This window comes from Eubalaena glacialis, chromosome 17 (genome assembly GCF_028564815.1).
Source record: "Eubalaena glacialis isolate mEubGla1 chromosome 17, mEubGla1.1.hap2.+ XY, whole genome shotgun sequence".
NCBI classification, from domain to species: Eukaryota; Metazoa; Chordata; class Mammalia; order Artiodactyla; family Balaenidae; genus Eubalaena; species Eubalaena glacialis.
In genome coordinates this window covers 72,962,633-72,978,732 of record NC_083732.1, presented here as the reverse complement: position 1 = coordinate 72,978,732, position 16,100 = coordinate 72,962,633, and the positions used below count along the sequence as shown (strand labels likewise).

General features: G+C 42.7%; 1 protein-coding gene across 4 annotated transcripts in view; it reads left to right on the top strand.

Moving 5' to 3' along the window:
* Window positions 1–4,803: 4,803 nt before the first annotated feature.
* Window positions 4,804–16,100, top strand: part of C17H8orf76 (chromosome 17 C8orf76 homolog) — a 42,881-nt gene continuing 31,584 nt past the window's right edge. For 3 of the 4 annotated variants that reach the window (XR_009697635.1, XM_061171567.1, XM_061171566.1), the window contains exons 1-4: window positions 4,821–4,947; window positions 7,888–7,983; window positions 8,692–8,835; window positions 13,187–13,644. Coding sequence is in view for 3 of the 4 variants with exons in the window: in XM_061171567.1 (XP_061027550.1) it covers window positions 4,831–4,947; window positions 7,888–7,983; window positions 8,692–8,835; window positions 13,187–13,644 (815 nt within the window). In the remaining variant the exon portion in view is untranslated. Of the gene's footprint in view, window positions 4,948–7,887; window positions 7,984–8,691; window positions 8,836–13,186; window positions 13,645–16,100 lie in introns of all 4 variants that reach the window. The other variant, XM_061171565.1, reaches the window with a different exon arrangement.

Below are 16,100 nucleotides of genomic sequence, written 5' to 3'. Positions count from 1 at the left end.
CCCTGCCTGGCTACCTGCTCTCCTATCTCAGGCCACAGAGCAAGCTCTCCTGCACGCTCGCCTGGCCTCAGCACCGTGGCTCGCTTCCCACTCCTCGTTCTTGCCTTGCAGTTTTTCAGATACTCTTGCCCCAGATGTCCTCTTGGCCAGCTCCTTCTCTTCACTCCAGGCTCAGCTTTTCAGAGGCACCTTCCCTGGCCACCCTACATGAAGGAGTCCCTTATACATCGTCCCTCAAATTTTCTTTGTAGCACTTAACATGGTCTAAAACTACCTTGTTTGTTTACTTCCTTGTTTATTATTTGTCTGCCCACTACAACTGAAGTTCCATGAGAGCAAGGATCTCACCTGTCTTATTTACCACTGTATCCTCCACTCTTAAAACAGTCCTTGCTTATAGCAGGTACTCAATAAATTTTAGTTGAATCAATGAATGTACCTACTATAAAAATTTACAGAATATGGGAAATAAATGAGCAAGCTTAATATGGTAATATAAATTAATAAATACTCGAGAATTAGTGGGCTGGAACTCATGACAGTAATGGAAGGGTATGCTTTGCTCAAAAGAAAAAGAGATGGAAAAGGAGGAAAAGCAATATTTACAAATATCCATGGAAGCTGAGAAAGGGAGGTCAGAGGTAAACTGCTTGGGTAAGAAAAGGATAGGAAGAGATGTGATTTCATCATGGAGGATGTTTTACACCTGCTAAGCCCTGTTATTCTCTATCCTAGCACTTTGACACCTGTAATTAAATAATTTGCTTGCTTACATGTTTATCACCTGTCTTCCCCACTTTAATTTAGGCTCTTTGAAAGCAGGGACCATGGGTGGTATCCTCAGCCCCTGGCACAGAGCAGGCCCTCAACAGTATATTGGGTGGCACACAGAATGCAGAAGTGAATACTATGGACCAAGTGTTTCCCTAGAGGAGGAGGGGACAGTGTACAGGGGAGAGAATTCTGTGCAAACAGCTAATGATTAATCCATTCAACAAATGGAGTGAGGGCCTACTGGGTGCCAGACACTGCTCGGTGCTACACAGAGAGAGAATGACCCAGTCCCTTCGTAGAACGAGCTCACAGTCTCCTGCAAGTGATGGACAAGTGAGCAAGGGCCAAAAAGCGAGCTTGGACAAGAGCTATCCGGGATGAGAAGCGCCCTGTTAGAGGAAAGCACGTGGCGCTATGTGAACCCAGATAGGGGCCATGTAGCCCAGACTAGGGGATCAGGAAAGGCTTCCAGAGAGTCAGCCAGATGGAGGGCACTGGGAGGAGCTTTCCTGACAAAGGAAATGGTGAGCCGGAACCTGGTAAGCAGGGAAGGTTGCAGGATGAGGGAAAAACTCAGGGAGAAGAATCTGGGAGGCGGAATCTGGGTAGGACCAGCCTGGGTGTAGAGCAAGGATTCAGTTAAGGGGATGGGGAAGAGGCGGGCGGGGATAAATTTTCAGGGGTGATGCACATGTTCATCGCCTTGACTTTGGGGAAGGTTTCACAGGTGTATACTTACATAAACTCCTCGCTTTCAATGTGTGAAGTTTATTGTTCCTCAATTATGCCTCAATAAAGTTGTAAAAACTAAAACACTAAAATAATAATAATGAAACAGTATTGGTTAGGTTGCCAACAGGTTGTAGATGGCTTTGATTGCCTAGCTAAGGGGTGCGTAGTTAGAAAGGTGTCAGGCTTTTTCAAAGCACCTCCAACATCTCCTTTGGGCCAGGCAGGAAAGTGCTAACCTCAGATACCCATCTTTGAGGGCTGGATAAGAACTTCCTCTGGCTCCCTCTTGCCTCACAGAAGGTCTGTATTTCTGGGCAATTCCAGAAATGCTCTGAAGACAACCAGTCTTCCCACCTTTGATTAAAGTCTATGGTCAAAGATGATATTTTGGTGTTCTGCAGGGGAGTGCCTTTGAGAGGCAGAGGTGGAAATTGAGAGCGGCCCGATACTGGGAGGGGCGTGGAGGACTGCAATTGCTAAGTATAGTGAGAACAGTCCTATCCCTGGAAGCACCCCTAAGAGTGATGTGCTCAGGGCCTCCCAGCCAAGGCCAAGGCAAAGATCCCAGTGGTTGTAAATCCTGTAGACTACGCATCTATGTCTATTTGGCTTCCCTGTCGCCTCCCAGCCCCACAGCCTCTTCTGAGCAACCAGCAAAGCACCAGAGCCTTCAGCTCTTTGAATGGAAATAATAACGTCTAATTCAGAGAGAGAGAGAGATTGTGAGGATTAATTAAAATAAAGCGAATAGGTTGCCCATAGCACAACCTAGTTCATCATAGATGCTCAATAAATGTTCTCCCCTCCCCCACTCATAGAGAGGACATGAACATGTGACTTACAACTGAGAAGTGCTCCTGTCTGCTCCTTCTGCCATTTCTATCCATGCAACAGGCATTGATTGAGCTGCTCTGGGCCAAGCCCTGTCTGGGGGCTGAGTTTACAAGAGTGAAAAAGACACAGTCTCCAATCTCCAACAGTCCACGGTGTGATTAATGCCACAGTGGATAGAAGCATGGGGAAATTACAGGAAAGAGGAAGGCGGGCTGCCTCGAGGAGGTGATAGCTACCTTGCCTGGGGGAACTCAATCACACCCCTCTATCTAAATTCAGATTTTTATAGATACAAATCTATAGAAATCAACTTTTATCACTTTTATCACCATCCATACCATTTTAGATGCTTACAGAACTCCCGTTGACTCCCTAACACCTGGCATTTCCTAGGTATGTGAGATGTATTTAACAGTTACAGAGTGGTCTTCTCTTTTATCAGTTTACTCTCCTCTTTTAAAAAAGTATTCCAGGGCCTATCAATTGAGGTGGTGGTTTACAACCTGGGGACCCAGACCCCGGGTCCTCAATAGTGATAGGGGTCTTTGAGCTGTTTTCATTATTGCCAAAGACCTGACATCAATCACGTTTAACCTTTCCTCAGGCTTCCCAGGGTCCTTTGGCAGTTACTTCTTTGCTTTCACAGAATCCTAACACACAGCGAGGCAATGCTGATAGGCTCAGGCTGGGCAGAAGCTTGGATTGGCTGTTATACAGGATTTGGATTCAATTATTCTTTTAAAGGAAAATGAAGCAAGCATTGGTTAATAAATGCAGTTTTATTGCATACACAAATCCTCCACTACTCTGGGGGAAAATAACTAAAAGGGTTCTTAGTGGTAAAAAAGCTGGAAACCCCTTAGCTCAGGAAGCCTGAGTTCAAAGGGCAAAGAACTCTCTTTTACCTGTAAACTGCCCTTCCATGACTTCCTGACCATTTCAGCAAAATATCTACCTGTTAGTTGTTGGGCCAGGAGGAGGTCAGACCTGGGGGCACCTCAGAACAGGAGAGGGTGGAAGTTCCAAAACCAAGGAGCCTTCAAAAAGAGAAAGCTGAATAAAATCTCCCTGCCTGCCTTTGCTTTGCTCTTTGCACTTGGAACAGGAATTTTGAATGAACATGTATTACTCACTCGCTATCTGACAGGCACCTTACATGCATTATTTTAATCAATGCCCACTTCACGGATCAGGTCACACAGTTGACGAATAACTGAACCAGGACCATGAATCCAGACAAATCTGGTGCTTGAGGCCCTTTGACACTATGCTGTATTGCCTTTTGTTAGGACAAGGGCATATTAGAATTAGGGCAAATAGGTTTACCTTCTTTAGACTTCATTGCTTCTCGGTGACAATATTATGGATACCTTTTTTCCTTCACTTTTTTATAAGTTCTAAATTTTTCCTAAGAACTTTTTCTTAATGGCCTTTCTACGGATGGATCCATCAGTAGTTAATGTCTGGAGGCTGTTCTGGTGGAGCTTTCCACCAGATATATGAGCTGATTCTAGATTTGGGGAGTCATCAGCAGAGAGACGGATTCTGAAAAATCGGGGAATGAATTAGGTTCCCCTAGGGTGAATGTGTGGAGTAGAAATTTGGGTTGAGGAAAGAATCCTGGAAGACAATTGGTGGAAGAGGAGCTGGTGAGAGTGAGGAGAAATAGGAGGAAAACCAGAGAAAACCTCCATGTCTATTACCTGCTGTGTAATATGGCACAGTAATACTGTGCTGTGGAATACTGGCCGGTATTTTGTCAACAATCTCTACCTTCTTGTCTCAAGGAACATCTTGAAGGTATAAGAACTCTAGTAAATGTTGGTGTTAGAATTCTGGGATTTAGTGTTTTTCTAGGCAGAATTAATGTTCCCTGATGGAGTCCCCAGAGTAAATCTCCATGTTCTCTGTTTTACAAGTGCGTGAATTACTGTACCCTGGTCTTTATTATTGGTGTGTCTCTTCTATGGAGAAACGGGGGTGTTATTGACTCAATTCTTTTTTTCCCAGCTCTTTGCCACGTAATAATTGATCCTGAGCAAGATACGTAACCTCTCTAAGCCCCAGTTTTTAATGAGAATCATCGTGCCGTTCAGAGGTTGTTAGGAAAGGATACAGTAAAATGGAAGGAAAAAAAAGTTCTTAACACAGTGCTAGGAGTATGGTCAATAGTGAAAAACTGGTACCTACCAGTTTTGAACAGCTACCCTGAGGCTAGTGCTTTTTGATGCGTGCACGTAAGGATCGCTCTGTCCATCTCCAGAAAAAGAGAAGTCAAGTTCTGTCCTCGCGTCGTGAACCAGATAAAATCTCAGCTCAACGACTCCCAACTTGCCCTGGGCCAAGTCCCGGTCTGGCTCCCGCCCAAAGACTACAAGTCCCAGCATGCCGCTCGCTGGGCCTCGACGGCCCCGCCCCTTCCGCGTTGGCCCGCACGTGGGCGCCGCTCTAGGCACCGGCTCCTCTCGATGCGCCTGCCCTGGGCGCGCAATGGAAACCGGCTCCTGGTTGCTTGGCGGCGAGTTCGAGGACTCGGTGTTCGAGGAGAGGCGGGAGAGGCGGCCTGGACCGCTCGCGTCCTACCGCGCCAAGCTCTGCGAGCCGCAGGTGAGAGAGCGGGGCCTCTCGGCCTCATCCCAGCCCCCGGGCCTCGCGCTCCCGGGTCCCGGCCCGACAGCGCTTCAGACGCCCCAGGGCCGCGTGGCCTACCCCCGAACCCAAACCCTCCCGGCACGAGTCCGGCCTCCCTACGTCCACGCGGACTCTCTGCCATCCCTTCCCCAACACGAGCCCCAGCCGGCTGGGCCCGGCCCCCTCTGCCCCCGAGGGAATCCCCGCGCCGTCGGCCATCAACTCGCACCTGGCGTTCGGCCGGCCGGTCTCCCCGAGGCTCGCTAGCCTTACGCCCCTGTTCTAAAATCTGTAGTAGCTCCCGTGGACCTTCACTGCTTCTGCTGCCGGGCAGTCAGGGTCCCCAGAAATCCAGCCACTGCCCACTTTTCAGACCTCAGTGTTGTCTGCTCCCTGAACCGTGACGTCCCACCCACGGGCCTGCCCTTGTTCACTGAGTTCCCCCTGCCCATGTTAACCTCGTTCAGATGGTCACAATCGTTCAATTATAGACATTTCTCAAGGCGCACCTTAAATGCCGCCTCCTCCAAGAAGTCTTTTCTGATTCCCCCTTCCAACTACATATTTTTTGTTTTGACTCCTTTTCCCTCTTTAACCTATTAAAGCAATTGTCAGTATCTCATAAAACTCTTAGACCCAGAATGTTTAATGATCACAGGAGCGTGCGTGCTTAACTTTATGTCCTCCGCAGTGCCTAGCAGTTTTTGTTCATAGTGGGAACTCCGTGAATATTTTGAATAAGTAGAGTATTAACCTGGTATTCTTTCATGTGTGTAAATCTCATCTCACCAATAATAATTCCTTTTTATCAGATAGTGTTCCAGGCACTGGGCAGGGTTCCTTTACACGTATTGTCTCATTTTTCCTTAAATCCCTTGTACATCTGTAGATGTCAGGCACTCAGAAATTACTGAATTGTATTTTTGTTTTATTTCACTTACATTTTCTCCTTGCCACATGCAGTCTTTCAGAGTGACCTTTAGTACTTGATCATGTAGACTAAAAGCGGGGAATGGGCTTTCAAAGTCATGTGGTACCGCATTAAAAAGCCATGGGTGTGAGATAGGACCCTTGCATTCCAGCATTGGCTTTACTGGTTGCCTTTCAAAGTGTCAGTTCTTTGTCATTTGAGAAAAAATAATGTTTGCTGGCTCACAGGCTTATTGTGAGAGTGGAATGAGATAATACTTTGCCAAGGTGTGGTATGCTGTATACTTATAAAGTAAAATCCAAAAATCACTTGTCTTTAGAATTTATTTGGTAAATGGTAACTGCTCATAAATTCAGGCCTCATTCAAGTCCTCTTGGTTTCCCCAAGTGTAAAACCAGGAGTTTGGGTTAGAAGATCTGTGTTCCCTGCCTATTTGGTGTGGGACCAGGTGTTTGCCTTACCAGCACTTCCCTTCTTAGTCTCACCCTTGTTCACAGCTTTTCCCTCCTACTCTTATCAGAATGGAGTATTTAAAGCCATCCCCATCTGCTCTCTTGCGTTTGAAAGCCAGTTTTGCTTGATTATTTCCCAGTAGGATGATGAACATTGGATGGAGGTTTGCAGTTATTCAGTTATTGTTCAGGAAGTTGGGATTGGCTGATAATCTAATACAGTATGTGACTGGAGAGCAATAAAGTGCAAAGGAAAGTTATGGGTTCAGTATATAGGCTGTTGTTGAGTTACACAGTACTTCAGGGAGAACAGAAAAACAGTGGTTGCTAGCTTTCTCCACAGTGATGGATCAGGCTAAGGAGGGAAACGATATTACTAATTAACGATATTACTAATTAACAGGGGGGCAGTGATACCCAAGCAACTCTTTTAGAAATAGAACCAAGAAATTTTGATGTAATGGTGGAACCATCACAAATGCCGTTACGTTTGAATTAATAATAGTGTGTAACTGACTTTATTCAGCCTCAGTGTGTTTTACTCTGAGTAAAAGGGAGGGTGGGGGACTTTTCTGGGGGCACAGTGGTTGAGAATCCGCCTGCCAATTCAGGGGACACGGGTTCAGTCCCTCATCTGGGAAGATCCCACATGCTGCAGAGCAACTAAGCCCGTGTGCCACAACTACTGAAGCCCGCGCGCCTAGAGCCTGTGCTCTGCAACGAAGAGTAGCCCCTGCTCGCCGCAACTAGAGAAAGCCCATGCACAGCAACAAAGACCCAATGCAGCCAAAAAAAAAAAAAAAAAAGCTGTGGGGGGAGGATGAGATACTTCTTTGGAGCTGAAGAACTGGCACACAGAGTGCTTTTTGTCATTCCTGTTTTCTCATCTTAACGTTCTTTATGCAATAATCAAAAAAGATCTTTCTATCCATAGGGTTTAAATCAGTAGAAAAGTGAATAAAATATTCCAGATGGGCATTTCCTGAGACGTTTCTCCTACAGCACTTTGGCATTTGATTGCACGGAAGCCTCCTTTCAGCCTTCATTTCTATTTCCTCTTTGCTTCGATTCTACTTTTAGCTTTTACACTTTCATAATAGCACTATAATGACAATTCTTCTTTTCTACGTCCTCTCCATAAAGAGTTGTCAGTCGCTATTCCATCCACCCTAAAAATTTCTCTGCAGGAAAACATCTCAGTCTAAAGAACCATCGTGAACTGTGCTAGTTAAATGTAGGTTCCCAAGCATCACAACCCCAAATTGAAAATGCTATAGATAAAACCATATACTTTTGTGTTTTAGTAAAGAGGTATCGTATTATTGGTATATTTATTACTTGTAATAATTTTCATAAAAACTGGGCCACCGTTAAAATTGTCATTCTTCTTTGTCAGATGTTTTCCTGAGTCTTATCCTGAAGAATTATGTCTTTTTTGAGGTTTAATCAATTATATATGGGAAATTGCTTCTGAGTAGGGAGTGGAAAAGTGTAGTTTCATTCTCTATAATATGCTGTTTTCACAATTTCTAGTGGTTTTTTGAAGAAACGGGGAGCAGTGATGATGTTGAAGTGATGACTATCCAGAAATTCAAAGGGGATCTGGCCTACAGACGGCAAGAGTATCAGGTAGAATTTAACATATAGAAGATTGCACCACTTGAAATGGGCTTTTGTTCTGTCCGTTACAGTATATTTAAATAACAGTATACTAAGTTATGAGTGTGTTGTTTGTGAAGATGAATTTAGTCTTTTGTGATATGTGTTTGTAATCTTAGAATCCCAAGTTTCTAGCTCTGTATAATTTGTTTTGTTTCCTGTAACTCCAGTATAGAGAGCTTGTTGGGATCCTTGTAGGTCTGTTTCCCCAGGTTCTATATCTCCTAATTATATGGGAGCCTCTAGCACAGATACCTCATGGGGCCACAGGAACAAAGCACCCTAAAATGTGTAAGAAAAGGAAAGAACTAACAACTAGATGTCAGCTTGCTTTATTTAGAGACTTCATGTCATCTTCACAAGAGTCCGGTTGTTATTTTGCTGATGTGAAAAGATTATACAGCAAGTTAGTGGCAAACCCAGGGTTCAAATTCTGGTCTTTTGGGCTCCAGAATGCTTTATTTATAGTCTCCAGCCATTTCTTCTCTACCTTTCAGAAAAAGAGTACTGACTAAAATGCTCAAGTCTTCCTTTAGTTCATTGTAGGGTCAGTTATAACATTACCTTCCGCCTAGGAAACACATCACCCCCATGACTGAATTCTTTTTTCTATTGTGTTTTCTGCGTTTCTTTTCATCCCTTCCCTTCATTTTCCTTTATTTAACAAATATTTGCCAGAAAGCACTGCAAGAGTATTCCAGTATCTCAGAAAAACTGCCGTCTACGAATTTTGCCATGAAAAGGGATGTCCAGGAAGGCCAGGCTCGGTGTCTTGTTCACCTGGGAAGGCACGAGGAAGCCCTGGAGATTGCTACAAACTTGGTGAGTGGTTTCTGTGCTTATTTCCATTTGCTTCCCTAGGATGGCTGAATCGTTTATTTTGTAAAAAACAAAACAAAACAAAAAACAACTTCTTGCAGCTAAATCTGTGGGTTTGGATAAGCAGAAGAAAATTGTCAGTGGTGGAAGAACTTTATTATGATGAACAGTTTGGAGGTCTAGACATAATCATTTGCTTGTAATATTTTTTCCTGTGTTATGCTCAAAATTTTTCATTGCCTGAAAATCTCACTTGCAAAGGTTTTTTTTGTTTTGTTTTTTTTATTTTTGGCTGTGTCGGGTCTTAGTTGCGGCATGCAGGATCTTTCATTGAGGCGTGCGGGCTTCTCTTTGTGGTGTGCAGGTTTTTTCTCTTTCTAGTTGTATCACACAGGCTTCAGAGCATATGGGCTGTAGTTGAGGAGCGTGGGCTCACTAGTTGCGGTGTGCGGGCTTAGTTGCCCCACAGCATGTGGGATCCTGGTTCCCCGACCAGGGGTCGAACCCACATTCCCTGCACTGGAAGGCAGACTTTTTAACACTGGACCACCGTGGAAGTCTCACTTGCAAAGGTTTTTACTCTTGTTAGGAGTAAATACTCAGAGTGGAAGGATTATCAGTGATCTGTTTTCTTCTTTAGGTGTTTTGTTGTTGTTTAGATTTTTATTTTCCAAAATTTCTACAATGAACATATATTACTTTTATAAACAGGAAAAAAGTTTACCAAAAAATAACTAAATATCATACTAGGCCAAGCTTAATCCTTTTTATTCTTAAATGGAGTCTGCAGAATTTTTTTAAGGAATTTAATAAAAGCAGTTTTTTTTGCAATTCTAGACTCTGCTTGTTTTTGTTTTCAGATTAAAGCACCTACGGTTTTTAGTGTAAATTTTATATGGGGGCAAGTCTAAATCGACCAGTCCTAGTTTATAGATGACCAGTTTTCTTCCTCAGAGGGACTTAATGAGGCACTGAGGCTCTGATCTTGAGTCCTGTGGATCTCGTTGACCAGAGGTCAGCCTGAAGTATGCATGCAATTGAGTTGTCCTCCTCCGTCTCATTAACTAAGAGAAATCCCACAATTTGCTTGCCGGGGTTCATTGCATAGGACCTCAGCCTCTTGCAGTGAGAGGAACGCTTGGTGGTAATTGTCTTTGGAACATGGAAAACAGCTGTGTTTTATTCATTCTTTTTTCCCCCCTCTACTAATTGGGGGTTAATTCTTAAGCTGGAAGATAAGATTACCCTGTTAAGGAAGCACATGGCATGAACACAGTGAACTTGGCGGGGTTTAATAGTGGTCAGTCTCCCTGGTCTGAAAATTAACAGCAACTTCGGTTCTTTCAGTTGCTTTTTCTGGACATCAGTCACCCGTCCTTCCTCACTGTTCTGCTCTCCCATCGCCTCTCTCTTCCTCACATCTCCTGCATATCACTGTTGTGCTTTGTCTTCCCCGCCTAGACCACCGAAGGCAGTGACAGGTAGATTCGTGTCAGGGGCTGGACTGGCTCTCGGGTTCCTTCTAGCTTAGTGAGTCTCTGCTCTTGTGGCTCAGAGAAGGATTTGTTGCTGGCAGATGCCATCCAGAGCTTGGGGTGGTTACCAGGCAGGAGGAAGGACCAGTCAGAAGACCCTCAGCTCCTCTGTCAGGACTTTGAGAACTAGTCCCTGGGCTGCTGGGCACCCTGGTGGGCAGGAGTGTTGGGGAAGAAGTGGCAGCGTAGGCTGCTAATAGGTCTCACCCCTTTCTTTGGGTCTCTTCACACGATCTCAGTGGACCCTGCCCATTTGCATGGTTTTCTCATTTCCTGATGCCCTGTGTTTTGTTTTCTTTTAAAAATTTCTTCCCTACTTGTAGGCCCTCTTCTTCTGTGACTCGCTCTGGCCCATTTCTGGGTTTTGTCCCAGTGGTTTCTGTCCCCTCATGCTCTGTGGTGGGACAGGTCGTTATCCAGCACTGAACAGAACAGACCGTGAGTCTTGGAGTGCCCAGCAGGATGTGAACATTTTGTGCTCACAACTTCTACTGAAGTTTATTCACCTCTCTTCTTAATAATTTTTGGATAAAATCTGTAATGGAACTTATTTCTTTATTTTATTTTAATTTATTTAATTTAATTTATTTTATTTTATTTTATTTTATATTTTACTTTATTTAATTTTAATTTTATTTTATTTTGCCTGCCAACGCAGCCAAAATTTTGTTCTTCGTTGCTGCGCGCAGGCTTTCTCTAGCTGCGGCGAGCAGGGGCTACTCTTTGTTGCAGTGCACGGGCTTCTTATTGCAGTGGCTTCTCTTGTTGCAGAGCACAGGCTGTAGGCGCGTGGGCTTCAGTAGTTGTGGTGCACGGGCTTAGTTGCTCCACATGTGGGATCTTCCCGGACCAGGGCTCGAACCCATGTCCCCTGCATTGGCAGGTGGGTTCTTAACCACTGCGCCACCAGGGGAGCCCTGGAACTTGTTTCTTAAGCAAGTAGCTTAAACATCTTATAGCGGCTGATAGGCTCATGTGATAAACTGTGGTAAGGAAACTGCTTTTTGACAGTTACTGACTTTTTTTTTCCATTTATCACTTCACAAACATTTATTTCAGTCTTACCATGTGCGCAGTTCTGGGTTCAGTGCCAAGGAGACAGAAAACCATGTCCATACCCTGCCCATACATTGCTGACCTGGTGTCTAGTGGGAGAATCCTAAGCCAGCTAACACGCATCAGCTCTTCTGAAGTACCTTTTTTCTGTGACTTCTAGTGGGACCAATTGTAGCTCTTTTACTTACTAGCTGTGTGACATCAGGCAGCTTATCTGACTTCTCTCTTATGACTCAGTTGCCTCAACTATAAAATGGGGATAGTGATAGAGTCTATTTTAAAGGATTATCATGAGGATTAAATGAGTAAAGCACTTAGAATAGTGTCTGGCATATGGTAAGCACTCTGTAAATGTTAACTATCGTCATCATCATTGCATTATAGAAGGAGTTGCAATATTCTGGAACACAAACTCGTTTAAATGGAATTTAGTTTCCAGAGAGTTCTTTACTAGTTAGGCCATCAAAACCAGCGCACCAAAACCATGGTCTGCGTGCTCCACCCTACCCCACCACATACTTGCTTCCACAATCTGAAAATGTTTGTAAACAGTATAGAGCACTATAGACTGTAGAGGAAAGGTAGCGTTTGCTGTAGGTAGTCTATACGTGTTGCTTTCACTATTATAAATAAAAAACATGAAGATGTATTACTCAACAGTTATTACACATCTGCTATGTCTGAGGTGCTGTGCTCTCTACTAGGAATTCAGCACTGAACAAAAACTCTTCTGGAACTTAATGGTCTCTGGGGAAGGACAGAATACTGAACAATAGTAATAATAAAACCAGATCAGATCTGTCATCGGGAAGGTATAGTATGACTGAATAGGTGACATGGGGCTTTATTTCCTGTCTTTTCACTCAATATATGAATATTTAGAATCCTCCTCAAGCTTTCAGTCACTGGTCAGCCAGTTTCTTCCAGCTGCATGCTGGGTAGTTTTACTCATATTTCTTGCTCAGTTCTATGCAGGAGCTTGATCTGAATACTAGTAGGCCAGGTTTTCCTTAGACTTAAAATGAACTGAATCTCTACAGACTTTAACTTAGAAAAAGGAGGCTTGTTTCCCTAACCCACAGGGCTTTTGCCATTTGGCAAGTTAGGCAAGAGGTGGTGGCTCTGATTAAGGAGACTTGAAAAGGATATTCTGATCAGAAGGAAACCAAGCAATCCCCTCCAGCCAGAAATAATTGGCCCTGCTAATAGTTACCAGAGAGGGCATTTGGATTCAGTTATGATGCATCACGAAACACTGAGAGCTGCAGGGCCATCCTGTTTAGGATGTCTAGGCCAAGTAAAATTTGGAAATAGAGTCCATTTGAATCCTCAAGGAAATTACGATTTGGATTTTTAGAAAGCCTGGAATATTAAAATGGAGCCATTAGCCCAGGGTATAAAAAAGTTGGCTTGGGTCTTTCAGATATCTGACTGAAGACAATAAAGATTATAATACAAATGGAAAATAAACTGACACAGAGGTTTTTGGTGCTGAACTTTGCCAGGCCACTATCACCTGGATTATGTGACTGTTGTGACATGAGGGTGTTTGGGAATGACTGGTGATTATTTTGTTAGGTTAGTTTATATTTTTCTAGGTTTATGGTTTCGAACTGAGATCTATTGAAAAATATTTAGTTCACCCTACTTGTGTGGCTACTTGTAATTTATAACATGTACAAATTGGATTTTTAGGCATCTTCATTTTTATATGGGCAACATTCTGTAGTTTAAACTTCCTAATCTTTTTTTTTTCTCCTTAGGAAAATAAGGCAACTAACACAGACCATTTAACCACTGTGCTCTACCTCCAGTTTGCTATTTGTTCAAGTTTGCAGAACTTGGAGAAAACAATTTTCTGCCTACAGAAACTGATTTCTTTGCATCCCTTTAATCCTTGGAACTGGAACAGATTGGGAGAGGCTTACCTGAATCTGGAGCCAGCGCTTGCACCGTTGCTTGCGTCATCTCAGAAACAGAACAGTTTCACCTCGAGTGACAAGGCTATCAAATCCTCCTGTCCCCACTCAGGAAAAGACTCTCTTTTGTGTTTCCCCGAAATGTTGCCCGAGAGCTCTGCGTTATCTGTGGAAACGAGCAGTGGTAATAACCAGAAGAATGAGAAAGCTTTTAAAAATATTCAAAACTGTATGGCAGAAGAGAGAGCAGCAGTGTTGCTAGAAACTCAGATGAAAGCCTGTGCCTCTTTTATACGAACCAGGTAAGCTAAGAGTGAATTAAACACACATGGTGCTAAGCTCAGAGTAAACATTTTATTTTTCTAATTTTAAGCTTCTAAAAATTCTAGGCTACACACTTAGTATATGTTTTTGAGATTTTTCCCATGGTCTAGATAGAATCCTTTGAATGCGTCCTTTTAGTATGTAAGATTTAAAAGCAAAACTATGTTTGCTCAAAAATACAACTTGTATCATCACTCAAGATAAAAGGTTAAAATTGGCAGCCATTAAAATTAGGAAAGAAACTTAAATGTATAAAACATTGACAAAGGGGGAAGCGATATATATATATATTTTTAACATCTTTATTGGAGTATAATTGCTTTACAATGGTGTGTTAGTTTCTGCTTTATAACAAAGTGAATCAGCTATACATATACATATGTCCCCATATCTCTTCCCTCTTGCATCTCCCTCCCTCCCACCCTCCCTATCCCACCCCTCTAGGTGGTCACAAAGCACAGAGCTGATCTCCCTGTGCTATGCGGCTGCTTCCCACTAGCTATCTGTTTTACATTTGGTAGTATATATATGTCCATGCCACTCTCTCACTTTGTCCCAGCTTACCCTTCCCCCTCCCTGTATCCTCAAGTCCATTCTCTAGTAGGTCTGTGTCTTTATTCCCGTCTTGCCCCTAGGTTCTTCATGACCTTTTTTTTTTTTTTTTACCTTCCATATATATGTGTTAGCATACGGTATTTGTTTTTCTCTTTCTGACTTACTTCACTCTGTATGACAGAGTCTAGGTCCATCCATCTCAATACAAATAACTCAATTTCGTTTCTTTTTATGGCTGAGTAATATTCCATTATATATATGTGCCACATCTTCTTTATCCATTCATCTGTTGATGGACACTTAGGTTGCTTCCATGTCCTGGCTATTGTAAATAGAGCTGCAATGAACATTTTGGTACATGACTCTTTTTGAATTATGGTTTTCTCAGGGTATATGCCCAGTAGTGGGATTGCTGGGTCGTATGGTAGTCCTGTTTTTAGTTTTTTAAGGAACCTCCATACTGTTCTCCATAGTGGCTGTATCAATTTACATTCCCACCCACAGTGCAAGAGGGTTCCCTTTTCTCCACACCCTCTCCAGCATTTATTGTTTGTAGATTTTTTGATGATGGCTATTCTGACCGGTGTGAGATGATACCTTATTGTAGTTTTGATTTGCATTTCTCTAATGATTAATGATGTTGAGCATTCTTCCATCTGTCTGTTGGCAATCTGTATATCTTCTTTGGAGAAATGTCTGTTTAGGTCTTCTGCCCATTTTTGGATTGGGTTGTTTGTTTTTTTGATATTGAGCTGCATGAGCTGCTTGTAAATTTTGGAGATTAATCCTTTGTTCGTTGATTCGTTTGCAAATATTTTCTCCCATTCTGAGGGTTGTCTTTTGGTCTTGTTTATGGTTTCCTTTGCTGTGCAAAAGCTTTTAAGTTTCATTAGGTCCCATTTGTTTATTTTTGTTTTTATTTCCATTTCTCTAGGAGGTGGGTCAAAAAGGATCTTGCTGTGATTTATGTCATAGAGTGTTCTGCCTATGTTTTCCTCTAAGAGTCTGATAGTGTCTGGCCTTACATTTAGGTCTTTAATCCATTTTGAGTTTATTTTTGTGTATGGTGTTAAGGAGTGTTCTAATTTCATTCTTTTACATGTAGCTGTCCAGTTTTCCCAGCACCGCTTATTGAAGAGGCTGTCTTTTCTCCACTGTATATTCTTGCCTCCTTTATCAAAGATAAGGTGACCATATGTGCGTGGGTTTATCTCTGGGCTTTCTGTCCTGTTCCATTGATCTGTATTTCTGTTTTTGTGCCAGTACCATATTGTCTTGATTACTGTAGCTTTGTAGTATAGTCTGAAGTCAGGGAGCCTGATTCCTCCAGCTCCGTTTTTCTTTCTCAGGATTGCTGTGGCTATTCAGGGTCTTTTGTGTTTCCATACAAATTGTGAAATTTTTTGTTCTAGTTCTGTGAAAAATGCCAGTGGTAGTTTGATAGGGATTGCATTGAATCTGTAGATTGCTTTGGGTAGTATAGTCATTTTCACAATGTTGATTCTTCCAATCCAAGAACATGGTATATCTCTCCATCTGTTTGTATCATCTTTAATTTCTTTCATTAGTGTCCTATAATTTTCTGCATACAGGTCTTTTGTCTCTTTAGGTAGGTTTATTCCTAGGCATTTTATTCTTTTTGTTGCAGTGGTAGATGGGAGTGTTTCCTTAATTTCTCTTTCAGATTTTTCATCATTAGTGTATAGGAATGCAAGAGATTTCTGTGCATTAATTTTGTATCCTGCTACTTTACCAAATTCATTGATTAGCTCTAGTAGTTTTCTGGTAGCATCTTTAGGATTCTCTATGTATAGTATGTCATCTGCAAACAGTGACAGCTTTACTTCTTCTTTTCCAATTTGAATTCCTTTTATTTCTT